This window comes from Salmo trutta, chromosome 35 (genome assembly GCF_901001165.1).
Source record: "Salmo trutta chromosome 35, fSalTru1.1, whole genome shotgun sequence".
Classification (NCBI taxonomy): Eukaryota; Metazoa; Chordata; class Actinopteri; order Salmoniformes; family Salmonidae; genus Salmo; species Salmo trutta.
Window position 1 is genome coordinate 5346259 of NC_042991.1, and position 17441 is coordinate 5363699.

Genomic DNA, 17441 nt, shown 5'->3' on the forward strand with positions numbered 1-17441 from the left:
ATGGTGTACTGATGTTTTAGAACACATGTACCCAGTAGTTTAATATGTTGTACTGATGTTTTAGAACACATGTACCCAGTAGTTTAATATGGTGTACTGATGTTTTAGAACACATGTACCCAGTAGTTTAATATGGTGTACTGATGTTTTAGAACACATGTACCCAGTAGTTTAATATGGTGTACTGATGTTTTAGAACACATGTACCCAGTAGTTTAATATGGTGTACTGATGTTTTAGAACACATGTACCCAGTAGATTAATATGGTGTACTGATGTTTTAGAACACATGTACCCAGTAGTTTAATATGTTGTACTGATGTTTTAGAACACATGTACCCAGTAGTTTAATATGGTGTACTGATGTTTTAGAACACATGTACCCAGTAGTTTAATATGTTGTACTGATGTTTTAGAACACATGTACCCAGTAGTTTAATATGTTGTACTGATGTTTTAGAACACATGTACCCAGTAGTTTAATATGTTGTACTGATGTTTTAGAACACATGTACCCAGTAGTTTAATATGTTGTACTGATGTTTTAGAACACATGTACCCAGTAGTTTAATATGGTGTACTGATGTTTTAGAACACATGTACCCAGTAGTTTAATATGGTGTACTGATGTTTTAGAACACATGTACCCAGTAGTTTAATATGGTGTACTGATGTTTTAGAACACATGTACCCAGTAGTTTAATATGGTGTACTGATGTTTTAGAACACATGTACCCAGTAGTTTAATATGTTGTACTGATGTTTTAGAACACATGTACCCAGTAGTTTAATATGGTGTACTGATGTTTTAGAACACATGTACCCAGTAGTTTAATATGTTGTACTGATGTTTTAGAACACATGTACCCAGTAGTTTAATATGGTGTACTGATGTTTTAGAACACATGTACCCAGTAGTTTAATATGTTGTACTGATGTTTTAGAACACATGTACCCAGTAGTTTAATATGTTGTACTGATGTTTTAGAACACATGTACCCAGTAGTTTAATATGTTGTACTGATGTTTTAGAACACATGTACCCAGTAGTTTAATATGGTGTACTGATGTTTTAGAACACATGTACCAGTAGTTTAATATGTTGTACTGATGTTTTAGAACACATGTACCCAGTAGTTTAATATGGTGTACTGATGTTTTAGAACACATGTACCCAGTAGATTAATATGGTGTACTGATGTTTTAGAACACATGTACCCAGTAGTTTAATATGGTGTACTGATGTTTTAGAACACATGTACCCAGTAGTTTAATATGTTGTACTGATGTTTTAGAACACATGTACCCAGTAGTTTAATATGGTGTACTGATGTTTTAGAACACATGTACCCAGTAGTTTAATATGTTGTACTGATGTTTTAGAACACATGTACCCAGTAGTTTAATATGTTGTACTGATGTTTTAGAACACATGTACCCAGTAGTTTAATATGGTGTACTGATGTTTTAGAACACATGTACCCAGTAGTTTAATATGGTGTACTGATGTTTTAGAACACATGTACCCAGTAGTTTAATATGGTGTACTGATGTTTTAGAACACATGTACCCAGTAGTTTAATATGGTGTACTGATGTTTTAGAACACATGTACCCAGTAGTTTAATATGTTGTACTGATGTTTTAGAAACACATGTACCCAGTAGTTTAATATGGTGTACTGATGTTTTAGAACACATGTACCCAGTAGTTTAATATGTTGTACTGATGTTTTAGAACACATGTACCCAGTAGTTTAATATGTTGTACTGATGTTTTAGAACACATGTACCCAGTAGTTTAATATGTTGTACTGATGTTTTAGAACACATGTACCCAGTAGTTTAATATGGTGTACTGATGTTTTAGAACACATGTACCCAGTAGTTTAATATGTTGTACTGATGTTTTAGAACACATGTACCCAGTAGTTTAATATGGTGTACTGATGTTTTAAAACACATGTACCCAGTAGATTAATATGGTGTACTGATGTTTTAGAACACATGTACCCAGTAGTTTAATATGGTGTACTGATGTTTTAGAACACATGTACCCAGTAGTTTAATATGTTGTACTGATGTTTTAGAACACATGTACCCAGTAGTTTAATATGGTGTACTGATGTTTTAGAACACATGTACCCAGTAGTTTAATATGTTGTACTGATGTTTTAGAACACATGTACCCAGTAGTTTAATATGTTGTACTGATGTTTTAGAACACATGTACCCAGTAGTTTAATATGGTGTACTGATGTTTTAGAACACATGTACCCAGTAGTTTAATATGGTGTACTGATGTTTTAGAACACATGTACCCAGTAGTTTAATATGGTGTACTGATGTTTTAGAACACATGTACCCAGTAGTTTAATATGTTGTACTGATGTTTTAGAACACATGTACCCAGTAGTTTAATATGTTGTACTGATGTTGTGTTAGTTCTCAGCTATATGGTCTGGCCGACTGTAATGCTACATTTCTTGATTAAGAACGGTCGGACCACGCCATCTCAGTTCTGATATCCTCATTAATACGGCGTGTTTCGTCTCAGGACCGCACCATCATGCAGAAGTCCCACTGCACCCAGGTGGACAAGATGATCGCTCAGCACGACAAGGAGAAGCAGACACAGGAGAAGCTGCTGGAGAAGTCCATCAAGAAACGAGGGTAAATATCAGGATCTGAAGGACCAGTCAATCAGTCAGTCAGTCAATCAATCAATGATAATGAAACGCTGAACTTAAACATTCATTCTGGGATATCTTGCACCAGCACAAAGCCATTAGGCGTGAATTAATCTCTCGTTGGCACAGATTTATGTAAATTGAGCATCGGCCCAATTCCGTGAGATTTTTTTGTTCTGGGTTAACCGAGATCAGGTGTGAATATGTTCTACCATGTCTCACCTAGCTAACAAGTACCTTTCTGTCGTCCCTACAGAGAAAACAACTGTCTGGAGATGAAGAAGGAGACTGAGAGTAAAGTGGAGAACCTGACCACTGACCACAAGGCTAAGGTAACCCTGCAGTGTCCGTCGTTACAAGCATCTCTGAGAGCAGTGGGGGAAAAAGTGATTTAGTTTCACTCTAGTTCTCCCTCATTGGAATGTATGTGATTGTACTTCTGGGTTTATGTTAGTGACATCACAGTGTAGCACGCTAAGGAGTGTTTAGTGTGTAGTGTTTAAGTAACGTGTTTATTACAGGAGAAGGACATCACAGCCCGGCACACTAAGGAGCGGTCAGAGATAATATAATGTATAAGTGTGTGTCCTGTGGCCTACAGGTGAAGGACATCACAGCCCAGCACACTAAGGAGTGGTCAGAGATGATCAACTCCCACAGCAGTGTTGAGCAGGATATGAAGGACAGCCACGTGGTCCAGCAGTGTGAAAACCTCAAGAAACTACTGAGTGGAGTCCAAGAACAACAGACTCTATCGCTCAAACTGATCCACGAACGGTGAGAGAGAGAGAGAGAGAGAGAGAGAGAGAGAGACGAGCACACGCACGTGCAAGGCGCACAAAGTAAACACTGAATCTCAAACTCGTCCACGAACTGTAGCACACAGCCAGAACAACTGACCCTACTGCTCAAACCGGGAAATTCAGAGATTTTGCGTGGGACGTCACACATGCGTTATGTATTTTATAGGTGTGATGTCCCTGAATGTCCTTGATTATCTGACACGTGAACCCATCTTGGGCACTTTGAGGTGTGAGTTTGTCCGGTCAGGTGTATGTGTACTTGATGAGGTTCCGTACCAGACTTTGTTGTTGTCCCATTCCCTCTCAGGCAGAGCAAGGATATGCGGGCCAACCAGGCCAAGACGTCCATGGAGAACAGCAAGGCCATCAGCCAGGACAAGACCATCAAGAACAAGGCCGAGAGGGAGAGGTGGGTCACACTGCCAGCGCCAACTAATCACTCACTGACTTATACTGGTTGGAGAATATACATGTAACTGCCAAAATAAAGGAAACGCCAACATAAAGCGTCTTAATCTTTTTCACACGTGCCAACAAACGGGTGTGGTCATTCTACAGTGGTCCCTGGAGCGTACGATTTAGAACGCTTATTTAGAACGTCCAGTTCCCATTGACGCAACAGTCGGCATTTGAGATAGCCACGCTGTTTGCACAAACACCGGTCTCAACGTCAACAGTGAAGAGGCGACTCCGGGATGCCGGCCTTCTAGGCAGAGTTCCTCTGTCCAGTGTCTGTGTTCTTTTGCCCATCTTAATCTTTTCTTTTTATTGGCCAGTCTGAGATATGGCTTTTTCTTTGCAACTCTGCCTAGAAGGACAGCATGCCGGAGTCGCCTCTTCGCTGTTGACGTTGAAACTGGTGTTTTGCGGGTACTATTTAATGAAGCTGCCAGTTGAGGAATTTATCTCAACCGATTTATTTCTTTATATGAACTGTAACTCAGTAAAATCGTTGACATTGTTGCATGTTGCGTTTTATATTTTTGTTCAGTGTACTTTGTATCCCTCATTTACTCAAGTGTTTCCATTATTTTGGCAAATACCTGTAGGTTATGTCAGGATGAATATATACTATGTAGGTCTTACGCATACTCTATGAACACCCCTTAAAGATGGAGTCCGTAACGGTGAAACTGCCATGTCCTATTGTGACATTACAACAACAAAGAAGTTACTGCAAACAACCAACACAGTTTTTTTCCCTCGGACATCATTGCACACGGGATAAAACAGCAGTATATGTACTGCAATCTTCTTCTTTTTTTGCCCAACGCTCCTCCAGTGCTCCCCACCTCTGCTTTGTCAACAAAACAATAACAACGTCCGTGGGGCGGACAGTGGCGCTGTTTCCCCCTACTGTGGATTCCATCTTTAACAACCTTTTACTGCAGTGGGCTAAATCAGGGTCACACAAAGTGTTTCTTGGTAGTCCTAAACACATCTACTTTGAAACCAAAGTATACACCGCACACACATGGTTATGGGCTTAAAAAAAGAAGGCACATGTACCATGTCAGATATAGAGTTGAAATGTATTCAATTATGAGTTTGCATCCCAATATTACACGTTATATACATCACAGAATATTGAAATATGACTCAACCGTTTTCTGCGTTAAAACAAAAGTATATGTTTATTAATTATGAAATTATGAAAGATATTAATAATATTCCACCCATGAGGCCACTATAGGGCGATTTGGTCATTTGACTGCAGGAAAGGGCCTACACTGTATCTGTACTTCTTGATGAATTATTATAATCTTATAATCTCACTCTCGTTCTCTTCACAGGAGAGTTAGAGAGTTGAACAGCAGCAACACCAAAAAGTTCCTTGAGGAGAGGAAAAGGGTTGGTGTTCTATCTTCTGCTAATTCTAATGCTGTGACACTTTTGAGGTGAATCAACTAAGGCCTTAGCCTTGTAATGGTTTGCTTAGCCGATACATGTTGATGTAAATTACTCTTAGTCCTCTGTCCATCTTTCTCCTCTCTCCATCTCTTGCTCCACAAGCTTCCGACATACCTAAGTTCCCTGAAATATAAAAATATGGGATACCAAAACCGTTTGCAGTGTTGGTTAACTCTTGAGGTCCCGCTTGTCTCCACGAAGTTTGTTAAATCTGCCTTTAGTTTTCATTTATTTATTTTATTTTGGGGGATTTTACCCCCTTTTTCTCCTCAATTTCGATCTCGTCTCATCGATGCAACTCCCCAACGGGCTCGGGTGGCAAAGGACGAGTCATGCGTCCCCCGAAACATGACCCGCCAAACCGGCAACTTAACACCAGCCTGCTTAACCCGGAAGCCAGCCGCACCAAAGTGTCGGAGGAAACACCGTTCAACTGATGACCGCCGTCAGCCTGCAGGCACCCGGCCCGCCACAAGGAGTCGCTAGAGCGCGATGAGCCAAGTAAAGCCCCCCCCTGCCAAACCCTCCCCTTATCCGGACGACGCTGGGCCAATTGTGCGCCGCCCTATGGAACTCCCGATCAAGGCCTTTAGTTTTAATGCACCACGGTTATGGAACACCTTACAAAACAAATTACACCTGGATTCCCTGGCAGTTTAGAACTCTGTTGTTAAATGAGTTCCCTGAAGTGTGTTATTGTTTCAATTGACTATTATTACTTGTAATAACCTGATGTAATGTATTTATAGCTGTCTTGTAGTTTTTTATATTTCTGTTGTTGCCGTATTGATGTAAGTTGTGTCCTCAGGGCACCATTCTAAATGAGACACTGGTCTCAATTCAGTTCCCCTGAATAAATAAAAGGTGAGTAAAATAATAAATCACATTTTTCTCCTCCCTCCATATTTGTCCTTCCTGCCTCCCTCCCTCCCTCCATCTCTAGTTGGCTATGAAGCAGCAGAAGGAGATGGAGACACTGGAGAAGTCTCAGAAAGAACAGCTAGAGGAACTGGACAAGTTCAATGAGCAGGTAACTCGCCGCTGATTTAGGATCAGATTAGCACACAAATAAATCATAGTTCCATTGTTTGTCGTCATTTCGTCATGGCCTGTACATGTATGTTACATGTATGTTCTCTCTCATCCCTTTTATAATATGATTTGCTTGTTTTTGCACAGCTTTTGAAATCACATCATGCCAATAAACAGTGTCAAGGTAGGCGCGTCCATCCGTCCCATCTTCCTAACCTCTGACCCCTCTTTCTCATCTTCTCCTTCCCTCTTTTCAGCCACCATCCCTCTCTCAATTTACCCTTCTCCAATCAAGCAATACAGTGGTTCCTCCTTTAAAAGTTGCAGCACACCTTGCGGGCAGCTGCAGAATTCTATGGCATGTTATTTAATTGTCAGACATTTTTACCATTAATGCTAGTTTGACCACCAGCGACGACGTCTTTGAGAAGCATTTAATAGTCTTCAATATTGGCATTACGATAGAATGTAAAACCTTTTTTGTAAGAACATAGTATATGGGATTGATTTTAAGAAATTTAGCTGAATTAATTTGATTAATATTATAGTGTTTCGAAACCCTCGGGGTTTCCGTTAGGATGGAACGGAAAATATGGCGCTGTACAACATGACGGTCGGGAGTAGGCTACAGTACTAAGAGCATAAGAGGATTGGAGGATTCTAGATTAAGATCATGGGGGTATTTTTCGTTGGAGCAAATCTGATCTGTGAGAATATCTAAGGGGCTTTTATATAATTCTAAATTAATTAATAGTAATAATAATTGCTTTGTTTCAAAAATAACAATATTTTCGAGATTATTTGGTTTTCATTTAACCTAGAGTGAGCGACAAAAAGCCATTCTTGAACATGGGGTGAGACATTCTCACTAATTTGTATATAAAGCCAGTTTGTTATTTAGAATTATTTATTTCTGTTTTTAGAGAGAGAGAAACCAAAAGCCTCCCCATGGGTCTCCCGGTGGCGGCCGGCACTAGTATCAAACCAGCATCTGTAGCAACGCAGTTTGCACTGCGATGCAGTGTCTTAGACCGCTGCGCCACTCCTTTAGGAAAATATGGCGCTGTACAACGTGACGGTTGGGAGTAGGCTACAGTACGTAGAGCATAACATTTCCACACCCTAATTGTAGTGTAACCAATACCCAAATGGAGATTCAGTGAAAATCAAAATCTCATTGATTTATCAAGACCAGTCCTCATGCTTGTCTCAGAGCAGTGCGAAACGATGCTGAAATAGTTATTGCTTCAAATCCTGTTGCTTCTAACTTCTAACTAATATGTTTTTTAAATAAATAAGACACACACCACTTTTAACAGCACATTACTCAACACTAGTGAGACTAATTTCTCCTACGGTAGACCTACAGTATATCTAAAAATATTTTTTTCAATAACGTGACTCTCCGCCAATAATTACATTGAGAGGATTGGATGATTCTAAATTAAAGCCGCCTCATGGGACTCCCGGTGGCGGCCGGCACGGGTTTTGAACCAGCATCTGTATAGCAACGCAGTTTGCACTGCGATGCAGTGTCTTAGACCGCTGCACCACTCGGGAGGCCCCATCCACAAAGTTTTTAATGCTGATCAGTTGCCTTGCACAAAGTATCAAAATACAGAGAGGTGTTGGCAAAGGTATATTGTCCTATTATAATACTGTACATGTTGTCCAGATCAGGATAACCAAAACATTTCTTTATTAAAGACTATCAGAAAGAATGTTGGCACTTATTTATTTTGATCCAAAGCCATGAATTAGTGAGTCACTCAGCTTTATGTAGGTGCCGGGCTATGTGACTGTGCCATCAACTTGATTATATATAATGATATTTTGGAGATTATTTAGTTTTCAAAAAAACGAAAGTGAGCGATTGTAATCTGAATAAAGGCCAAAATAATATTTGCAAAGGCCAAAACATTTATTTCTGTTTTTAGAGGGAGAGAAACGCTGTGCCAATTGTGCGCCACCCTATGGGACTCCAAATCACGGTCGGATGTGATGCATAATAATAATGTATTTTGAAGATAGAAGCCAACCTGCATTTGTTTATTAGGCATTTGTGCAGTCTGAGAATGAATAGTTATATTGTATTAGTTTGAACGTGCAGACAGACACAAAGAACAGCGGGAACGTTTCCCTAGTCAGCGTTTCCCTAGTCAGTGGATAAAGCTGGAGAACTGCAAGGCAATCCCATTGTGTGCCACTCGGGAGCCATGACCAATATGACCAATATATATATTGTCCTACTAGAAACGTTGTTTGCAGAATTCACAGCCTGCTCCGCTTGTGGAAAACAGGTTTAATAATACATCTTTGAGAATATCTAAGGGGCTTTTATGTAATTCTAAATTAATTCATAATAGCTTTGTTTTAAAAATAACAATGTTTTGGAGATGATTTTGTTTTCAAATAACTTAAAGTGAGCGAGAAAAAGGCCATTCTTGAACATGGGGTGAGACATTGTTACTAATTTGTAAATAAAGCCAGTTTGTTATTTAGAATGATTTATTTATGTTTTTAGAGGGAGAGAAATCAAAAGCCTACCATCACCTCTTGGGTCTCCCGGTCGCGGCCGGCACAGGTATTGAACCAGCATCTGTAGCAACGCATTTGCACTGCGATGCAGTGTCTTACACCACTGTGTCACTCGGGCGCTGTACAACGTGACCGGTCGGGAGTACTACAGTAAGAACAAAATAATCCTAACATTTCCACACCCTAATTGTAGTCTAAATTTCTGTTCGAATAAAAACCTTAGTGTAACAACTGTTTTAGGAAGTAATACTGACGAGTAGTAACAAAACAACAAGTGTATTTTTAGAGACACAGTAGCAGCGCCTTGGGACCCAAAAGCATAATCAGTGCTCTAACTCCCCCTTGCGCTGGTCTGGAGCAATGAAGTAGTGACGCAGGGTACCGTACTAAACCACAAATTACCTTTAAGTCCCGCAGTAAAACTTTTAATTGAGCAACCACTGTAACACCCTGCTCCAATACTATTGATGCTTCCTTCCTTACGACCTTTCTTGAAGTGACCACAGATCTACCTGTGTGTCTCATTGCATAGTCCCAGTCCCTCCCTCCCTGCCCCCCCCTTTGATTGGCCAACTTTTCCAACTCCAGTTTTCCTATTTCTGTTGAATCTGATGGTATCTGCTCTGTTTAGTCAAAGTGGATTCACTGCAGGTCCTTTATACCTGCAGATGATATGTCATTCTATGAGAAAGAGAGAGAGCTCGTCTTTGTTTTAATAAACTACATTGCAACCTTTTTAATATGCAGCACTCAGGGTGTCAGCAGTCAGTCCTGTCTACACGAGTCATTGATCATTATGATGAGTCATGGGAGCATTACTAAAGCACAGCGACCCAGGAGACGTTCTAGTGCTGCTTCACTGTCTACACGAGTCATTGATCATTATGATGAGTCATGGGAGCATTACTAAAGCACAGCGACCCAGGAGACGTTCTATCGCTGCTTCACTGTCTACACGAGTCATTGATCATTATGATGAGTCGTGGGAGCATTACTAAAGCACAGCGACCCAGGAGACGTTCTATTGCTGCTTCACTGTCTACACGAGTCATTGATCATTATGATGAGTCATGGGAGCATTACTAAAGCACAACGACCCAGGAGACGTTCTATCGCTGCTTCACTGTCTACACGAGTCATTGATCATTATGATGATTCATGGGAGCATTACTAAAGCACAGCGACCCAGGAGACGTTCTATTGCCGCTTCACTGCGAGTCTTCCTGACACCTGGATACCATGTCACATTGTGCTGCAACACTGGGGGACGGTACAGGAAGGGTTTATTTGGGACCGGACCTAGTTTATGTAGTTGTACTGTTAGTGTGGTTTCCACTGCTGCAGTACAGTGTCGAATCCTGTACCTGTCTTTGGTAGGAGTCTGTGCGTGGATTCTTGCATTGGGAGGTGTGTGTGTAACAGTGTGTGTGTGTGTGTGTAACAGTGTGTGTGTAACAGTGTGTGTGTAACAGTGTGTGTGTGTAACAGTGTGTGTGTAACAGTGTGTGTGTGTGTAACAGTGTGTGTGTGTGTGTGTTGGTTCCCTCCAGGCCAAGGACATCCAGCAGATGGTGAAGCTGGAGGAGGAGATGGACCGCAGACCAGCCACAGTGGTTTAACCACTCCCACCACCTGAGACACACACACACACACACTGCCCAGACCAGCCACAGTGGTCTGAACACCCCCATTAACACCTGAGACACACACACACACACACAGACACTACCCTCTCAAACAACTGACACAGAGGCCCAGACACACTCACACACCCCACTACACACACACACACATCCTAGATCCCGCCTTTCATCCTCAACCTGCAATATTGTCATAGTTCATCATTCTCTATCCCTGTAGATCTCCTTCTGCAATGAACCGCTCCCACACATGGTCTGTCCTCCCATCTCTGACCACTTTCTCAGTTAGTTATCCCACATGTTATTCCCAAACCCTGCCCTCCTTCACTCCAACCACTCCTCCACTGAGAACCCCACTCTGAGACATCCCCAACTCCCCTGTGCCGCGGAGCCATCGGTGCAGACCAGTGATTGACAGTAAGACGAGCGACTGCTGTTGGAAGGTGGACGGGACATCCGAGACATTGAGAGACACAACCCACCTTCACCTTTCCATTTTTCCACCCCTCTCCCATTCCCGGATCTGCTTTTTATACACCTCCATCCATCTTCTTTTTTTTTAAATCTGTTTTTAATGGAAGCAATGTCTGCAGATATTATCAATAGTCACTGTACACATACATAACGACACAGACAACACACGTACACACACGTATTATCACGTCTGCTCTTTCTGTTGTCGTGACGGCTCAACCCGAAGGTAACAGATGATGTTTTCTGTTCAAACTCTTTTAAGACTTTTATTTTGTATTTTTAATGGTACCGGGTATCAATAACAGCACCAGAATATGGACGGGGGAAAATACGTATATATTAGTTATGAATTTTATGTCGGCACAAAATATGTGAATTATACTGTATGCTACACAAGAGTTGAGGTAATGTCCTGAGCACTTTAAATGTGGTAGGCCATCATAACTGAATTGGAGAATGTAGCAGTGCACTAGGTTTCTCTGTGTTTTGATAAGAATGTAAAAAATAAAAATAAAAAAGATTAAGAGAAACGTTGGATGAACGCTGTTTGGAGAAAACCCAAAACCCAACGTCAGGTAGTCCTGAACACTGCGGCTTGTCCTTCACGCACACTTTTTTATTTCATCAGAATGTGTATTATATGATTTTAACCCCCCCCCCCCCCTAAGAAATCTAAAGCCTACAACCAGAGAATCTTTGATTCTTTCACACTGCCCCAGAAGTGTATGCAGGGGTTATAACTGTATAGACCAGTGTTCTTTCACTGGCCTCTCTAGCTACTTCGGAAATAACCAGTTCATGTATTGTACTTGTCAATGGCAAACGTAATAAGGACCCTATAAAGTATCTTCATAAACGCCCAGTGTGGATCCATTTTCAACAATATGTACACTACAGTGTGTTTTCATAGACCCTTGACTCCCTATAAGTCCATCAGCCTAATGTAAGTGAAACACCCATCTGGCTCTGCTTGTTCCTCAGTAATGAAAACATTGTTTAAAATGATGTGCTCTCTGAGATGCACTTCTGACTGTACCTCAGCTGTAATATAATCCCTGTACTGTTCTTGCCTGTGCCATAGCCAGGGAGATTAGGTATGGTAATAACAGGCTTATTACAACCTTATTACACGCTTATTACATGTTTTTTTTTTTACATGCTTATTAATATCCCTTTACTGGTCTCTGAGCTAGCTGGCAACACATCCCTTAGCAGCTCAGTACAGTATGTTGTGCGGGCGTTTCTAGTTGATTTAATTTCGATCCAGATATACCCGTGCTGTGTTATCGCTGATGAAGCAAAGCTGCGTAGAAAACCACTTCATTGGCTGTTGGAGTGAATATCAAAACAAACCATGTCAGGACAGGAAGTGCTAGTTTGTTGTTGTTTCTGTTTTTGTAGAGACAGTAAGGATGGACTTAAGAGGTTCGTCGCTCGCTGTGTCTCAGCCATGATGACACAATGGAGTTGGATGAAGTTGCCCCTAACATCTGATCTAGTGTCAGATATAATTTCATCCCACAGATGGTGAAGGTTAGATTTGGGTAAAGGGTAGCCTAACCTCTGGCAGTGACAGAATTGGACAGGCGGCCATTTTAGTGAGAGATGCATTGTGGGAGTGTTATGAAGCATTCATGGGTACTGTAGTTTGTGGGCATTTACTGTGTACACAGACAGACAAATGTGCGGTCAGGCAGTTCATACTGCATGGCATTACATTCACAAAGATAGACCAAAACCGATATTACACAGAATACACAATAAGTGACAACAACCCCTGCAGATTTTTGTACTTTTAAACGTTCTGCTGTATAATTCTGCTGTAGTTCACTCAATTGGTGTAGAGAGAGTATTGTATATATGGGAATGTATGTAGTCAATTGCTTTTGACCAAAACGTGTTCACCGGTGACCCTGTCAATCAAGGGCTGGGGAATAGTGCACTTCTGTTGGTTTCTGGGAAAGACAATTATCAACCACTGTCCTCTTTCTTTTCCTTTCTTCTTTTCTCTGTTTCAGTCCGTTTCATTCTCTCTCTCTCTCTCTCTCTCTCTCTCTCTCTAGCACCGCACTACATGAACGCTCCCTCTCACCACATATCTAGTGCAGAATTACGAGTAAAAACAAAGTGCTTTTACATTTTATTTCATTGCTTTCATATGTGCCACTCAATGTCTGCTAGGACGTTTAAATTATTTTACGAATGATAAATGCCAAAATAAGGGGTTATTTATATAAAGGTATATAAATATATATATTATATATTAAATATAGTGTGTAGTTTAAGACGATATTATGTTTTTTGCACTAGTTGAATGTTTCTGTTATGTGCGACTAGTACTACATGTAACCTTTTTGCTCTCTAGTTTGTTGAGAAAGCGGATTATTTTTGCTGAACAATGTCGCCTTTGATTTCCTTTACGATTTGCGTCTCCTCTTTTTTTTTTGGTTTTCTATTTTGACTGTAGCTTGTCGACATACAGACCATCCTGTGAGTGTTTTTGTATTTATATCGTAGGCCTACTGTCGAACTTATAGCAATGAAAATACTGTTGTTACCCTTCTCCTTTAATACTGTTTTATAGTATGTGTACCAATAAACTATCCAGGTGTAAAATAAAGCCTGTCCTCTTGCCTCTTTATTTATTGGCCTATAGGGAAACCTAAAAGGAGCCCACCATTACATATTTATTTTTTTAGGAGCTGGAGGAATGGTCTTTTGCTCAAATTCAATGTATTATGTAATGCCTTCTATTTTGGATTCATTAATTCCACATGGTTTCAGGGTTAATTCCACATGGTTTCAGGGTTAATTCCACATGGTTTCAGGGTTAATTCCACATGGTTTCAGGGTTAATTCCACATGGTTTCAGGGTTAATTCCACATGGTTTCAGGGTTAATTCCACATGGTTTCAGGGTTAATTCCACATGGTTTCAGGGTTAATTCCACATGGTTTCAGGGTTAATTCCACATGGTTTCAGGGTTAATTCCACATGGTTTCAGGGTTAATTCCACATGGTTTCAGGGTTAATTCCTCTCGGTTTCAGGGTAAAACAGAAACAACTCAAAAGGGTTTAAGTTTAGGTATTCATTCTGAGTGGTTAAGGTTAGGGTTATGGTTTGGGGAAGGCTTAAAACCAAATCATTAAAACAGACTTGCTATTTCCATCAGGTGTAATCAGTATTCACAGTATTCTTGAGTCTTTCTATCATTGTGAACTGCCGTAGTGCAGTGGTCTGAGCAGCATTCTGTTGCTATGAGCATCATCAGTTAGCTCCCAGTGCTGGGAAATATATATATTTTCTAAATGATTCTCAGAACCTTTTCAAACGTCCAAAACGGGTAGAATTTATCAAATGTGTTCCTTATTTTTGTGTGATTTGAGTTAATTGTGTTTGTTGTTCCTCTGACTGCCACAAGTGACAGAGAACTTACTTAATTGCACCTTTTTCGCCACCAAACTCTGTACAGGCCTTGAATTCAGACTGACTTAACTGTTTGGCACAAGTAATTCACTCAATTCATTAATTATGTACATTTCAGTCAACCGGTGGTTTGGAGTGTTCAAACGTGTAAGACCTGTTCCTTTTTAACAGTGTGAAACTCTCCCAAGAATATCCCTGTGAATGTAAATGTTATGTAATTGTAAAAACAAAACATATCTTGGTTCTTTCCTTATGAAAGGATGACAACTGAAGATGAATGATGTGTCATTGAAGGCTGAGAGGGGTGGGGACGCCCACGCGTCTATCCCTTAACAATGAACCCTGGCAGGAGCTAGCGGTGGAATGCTGTTTGCGTTCCAGTTTCAATAATCAGATTCAACAAGCGCTAAATTAATTTACAGCCCCCCCAAACCTCTACAAACAAACAGGAGGTGCGGCATCTGAAACGCTTTATTCATAATTAAACTATTAGTGTTACCATTCGAAAACGTGAAAAGGTATGGTAATGATGTTAGCCTTGTCCTGGAAACTCCATGGCTTCGCTATAAAACAGCTTTGAGGGGCGGTATGTTTTTGTGGTGCGCATCAGGTTGGGAGAGAGAGGTTACACCAAACCTGCTCCTCCTGACAGGGAATGCCTTTTCTCCAACATATCCCTACATTACAACGTTATTCTATCAGTTTAGTCATAATGTTGAAACTTCCGGAGTAGTCCAACGGACAAACAAGCACCAGAATCCTCAAGTCCATGTCGACGGATAAGGTCCTCTTGGCGAGGGCTCTCTTGACGCGCTGGATAGGAAAATCATCGACTCCAAAACTGGGGGCCGCAGACCCCCTTCGTCTCCTCTGTTCTGCTCCCCGACTGTCGGACCAGGTCCAATTTTATAGAAATGGTTCTCCATAGAGGCGCCAGCGTCAATTGTGAAGACAAGAGTGGCTACACTGAGCTCAGTTAATTATTTGAAAAAGGTAACCTGGAGGCGGTGAAGATTTTGGTTAGAAACAATGCAGATCCAGAGATGGTTGACGCGTGGGGGAACTGCGCTGATGCGGGCGGCAGTGACAGGCCACTCAACGGTCGTTGCGTTTTTGGTGAGAGCCTTCAAGAGACTGGGGCTTCCGACTGAATAAAGTTGGTAACTCGGCGATGGAGGTGGCAAAATGTCTCGGCCACACAGACTGTTTTTATGCGCTCACCAGTAACAAACAAAAAAAACGAATGAGAACGACGTTGGAGGTCAGAAATATGGTCCCTTCCCACGTCAGCTCGGATTGTAACGTAACTGAGGAGAAGTTGGTGAGAAAGTTATTGGATCCCAGATGTTCTTCGGGCGTGTCTCCAACGCGTGTACGGGACATCACATGGCTCCCGAGGGCTTCGGGTCGCAGAATAAATGATCTGGTCTTAAAGAGTCAATTACTGTCAATGGATTCCATTGAGGAGTTTGAGATAGAGACTGACAGCCCCACATACCCACAGGGGCTGGTTTTCTCGGTTGTCCTCACCCCCAACTCCCCTCTAAGATCTAACAACCTGACCTGCCCGAAAAACGTCTGTAAGGTCACCAAACCTGGGGGCAAGTTGACCAGCTCTGACAACACCATGAAGACCACCAAAAGCTGTGCGTCAATAGCTGCGCCGTCTGCCTCTCGTCTTGGTATCCTACTAACTGCCCTCGCAGGCAACAAAGGCAAAGACGAATCGGATAAGGACAAACTCAAAACAGCACCTGACTAATATGAGGCGATTTGACGATAGCTATTACCAGAAAATGTGCAGTTTGTCCACAAGTATCAGTCCTGTGCTACCTGACCGTTCAAAACGATGTGGAGAAACGTTCCACCAACTGCCAACACCAACGTTGCACATGTTACGCTGCCTGTTGCCAGCTCCTCAACGACTTTAACAGTGATGGGTAACAAACTGTTAGGGAGATTTACTTTCCCCGCGTTTAAACAGAGCGGGAAGGAGGCGCAGGAGGTCGCGTCTGGAGGAGATCCCGCCTTAGGTTCACCGCGAGGAATGGCGCGTTCAGAGACGTTTCCGCTGAGTACGAAACACCCTCATATATAGACAGTATAAGCGCCGTGAAGTGCGAGCTTGACTTCAATTTTAAAACGGCCCGTTCTTATTAAACCGTATGTCTTGTGCGTCATGCGTAATAGCCAAATGTCCCATTGGAGAGCCGAAGTATTTGCAAGCTTTTATTCCCACTACTTTTATCCCAGAAGTAGGCCTACTAACACACCGGATTAAACTAACCTACTCGTGATTTTAGATTGAGGACTATGAGATTAGTTGAATCAGGTGTGTTCGTACTGTTTTGGGCTGGAACAAAAACCTATACACACGGTCCCCTTGTATAGTGTTGGGAAGGGGGTGGGACAAACGTAAAGGCATATCCACGGGGAAGCCTCACGCACAAAGAGGATTCCTGCGCTACCATAAAGATGATGTACATTTACTATGAATAGCAAACGCCACCACCTGCATAGCTATTCATAACGGTTGGGAAATGTGGGTCAAGTATATAATGTACTGGGTCAAGTATACTGAGAATGCTATCACATTCACAGCGCGTTATAGGAATATTTCTGTTCACTGTAATGATGCAGATTTGATTGTTGCCTGTGTTTGTGAAGTGGGTGGGGGTGGGGGTGGGGGGGTGACTTGAGCACAGGAGTATCAACTGTCTCAGCTGAACGGTTGACAGTTTTATCTCTGTCAGCTATTCTTTTCTGAGTCAGTCGCATTTACCGGACGATGTCCACTGTTGCCGGATTCCAAGCGGTGGAGTCTAACATCATCTGATACGTCACACCTATTCATTCGTTTCGACTCATATGTTTAGTGACGTTTTAGAATTGTTTTAATCCTACACTCACGGTAGTCAAGGGTGTGTA

At 41.6% G+C, this 17441-nt stretch overlaps 1 protein-coding gene across 9 annotated transcripts in view; it reads left to right on the forward strand.

Annotated features, from left to right (window-relative positions):
• The window catches only part of LOC115174483 (1-phosphatidylinositol 4,5-bisphosphate phosphodiesterase beta-4), a 135134-nt gene extending 121428 nt beyond the window's left edge, over positions 1-13706 (forward strand). For 8 of the 9 annotated variants that reach the window (XM_029733040.1, XM_029733039.1, XM_029733046.1 and 5 more), the window contains 8 exons: positions 2556-2671; positions 2945-3020; positions 3290-3465; positions 3799-3900; positions 5285-5342; positions 6346-6432; positions 6582-6618; positions 10523-13706. In XM_029733040.1, coding sequence (XP_029588900.1) covers positions 2556-2671; positions 2945-3020; positions 3290-3465; positions 3799-3900; positions 5285-5342; positions 6346-6432; positions 6582-6618; positions 10523-10608 — 738 coding nt within the window. In that variant the 3' untranslated portion in view covers positions 10609-13706. The remainder of the gene's footprint in view (positions 1-2555; positions 2672-2944; positions 3021-3289; positions 3466-3798; positions 3901-5284; positions 5343-6345; positions 6433-6581; positions 6619-10522) is intronic. The other variant, XM_029733047.1, reaches the window with a different exon arrangement.
• Positions 13707-17441: the final 3735 nt, after the last annotated feature.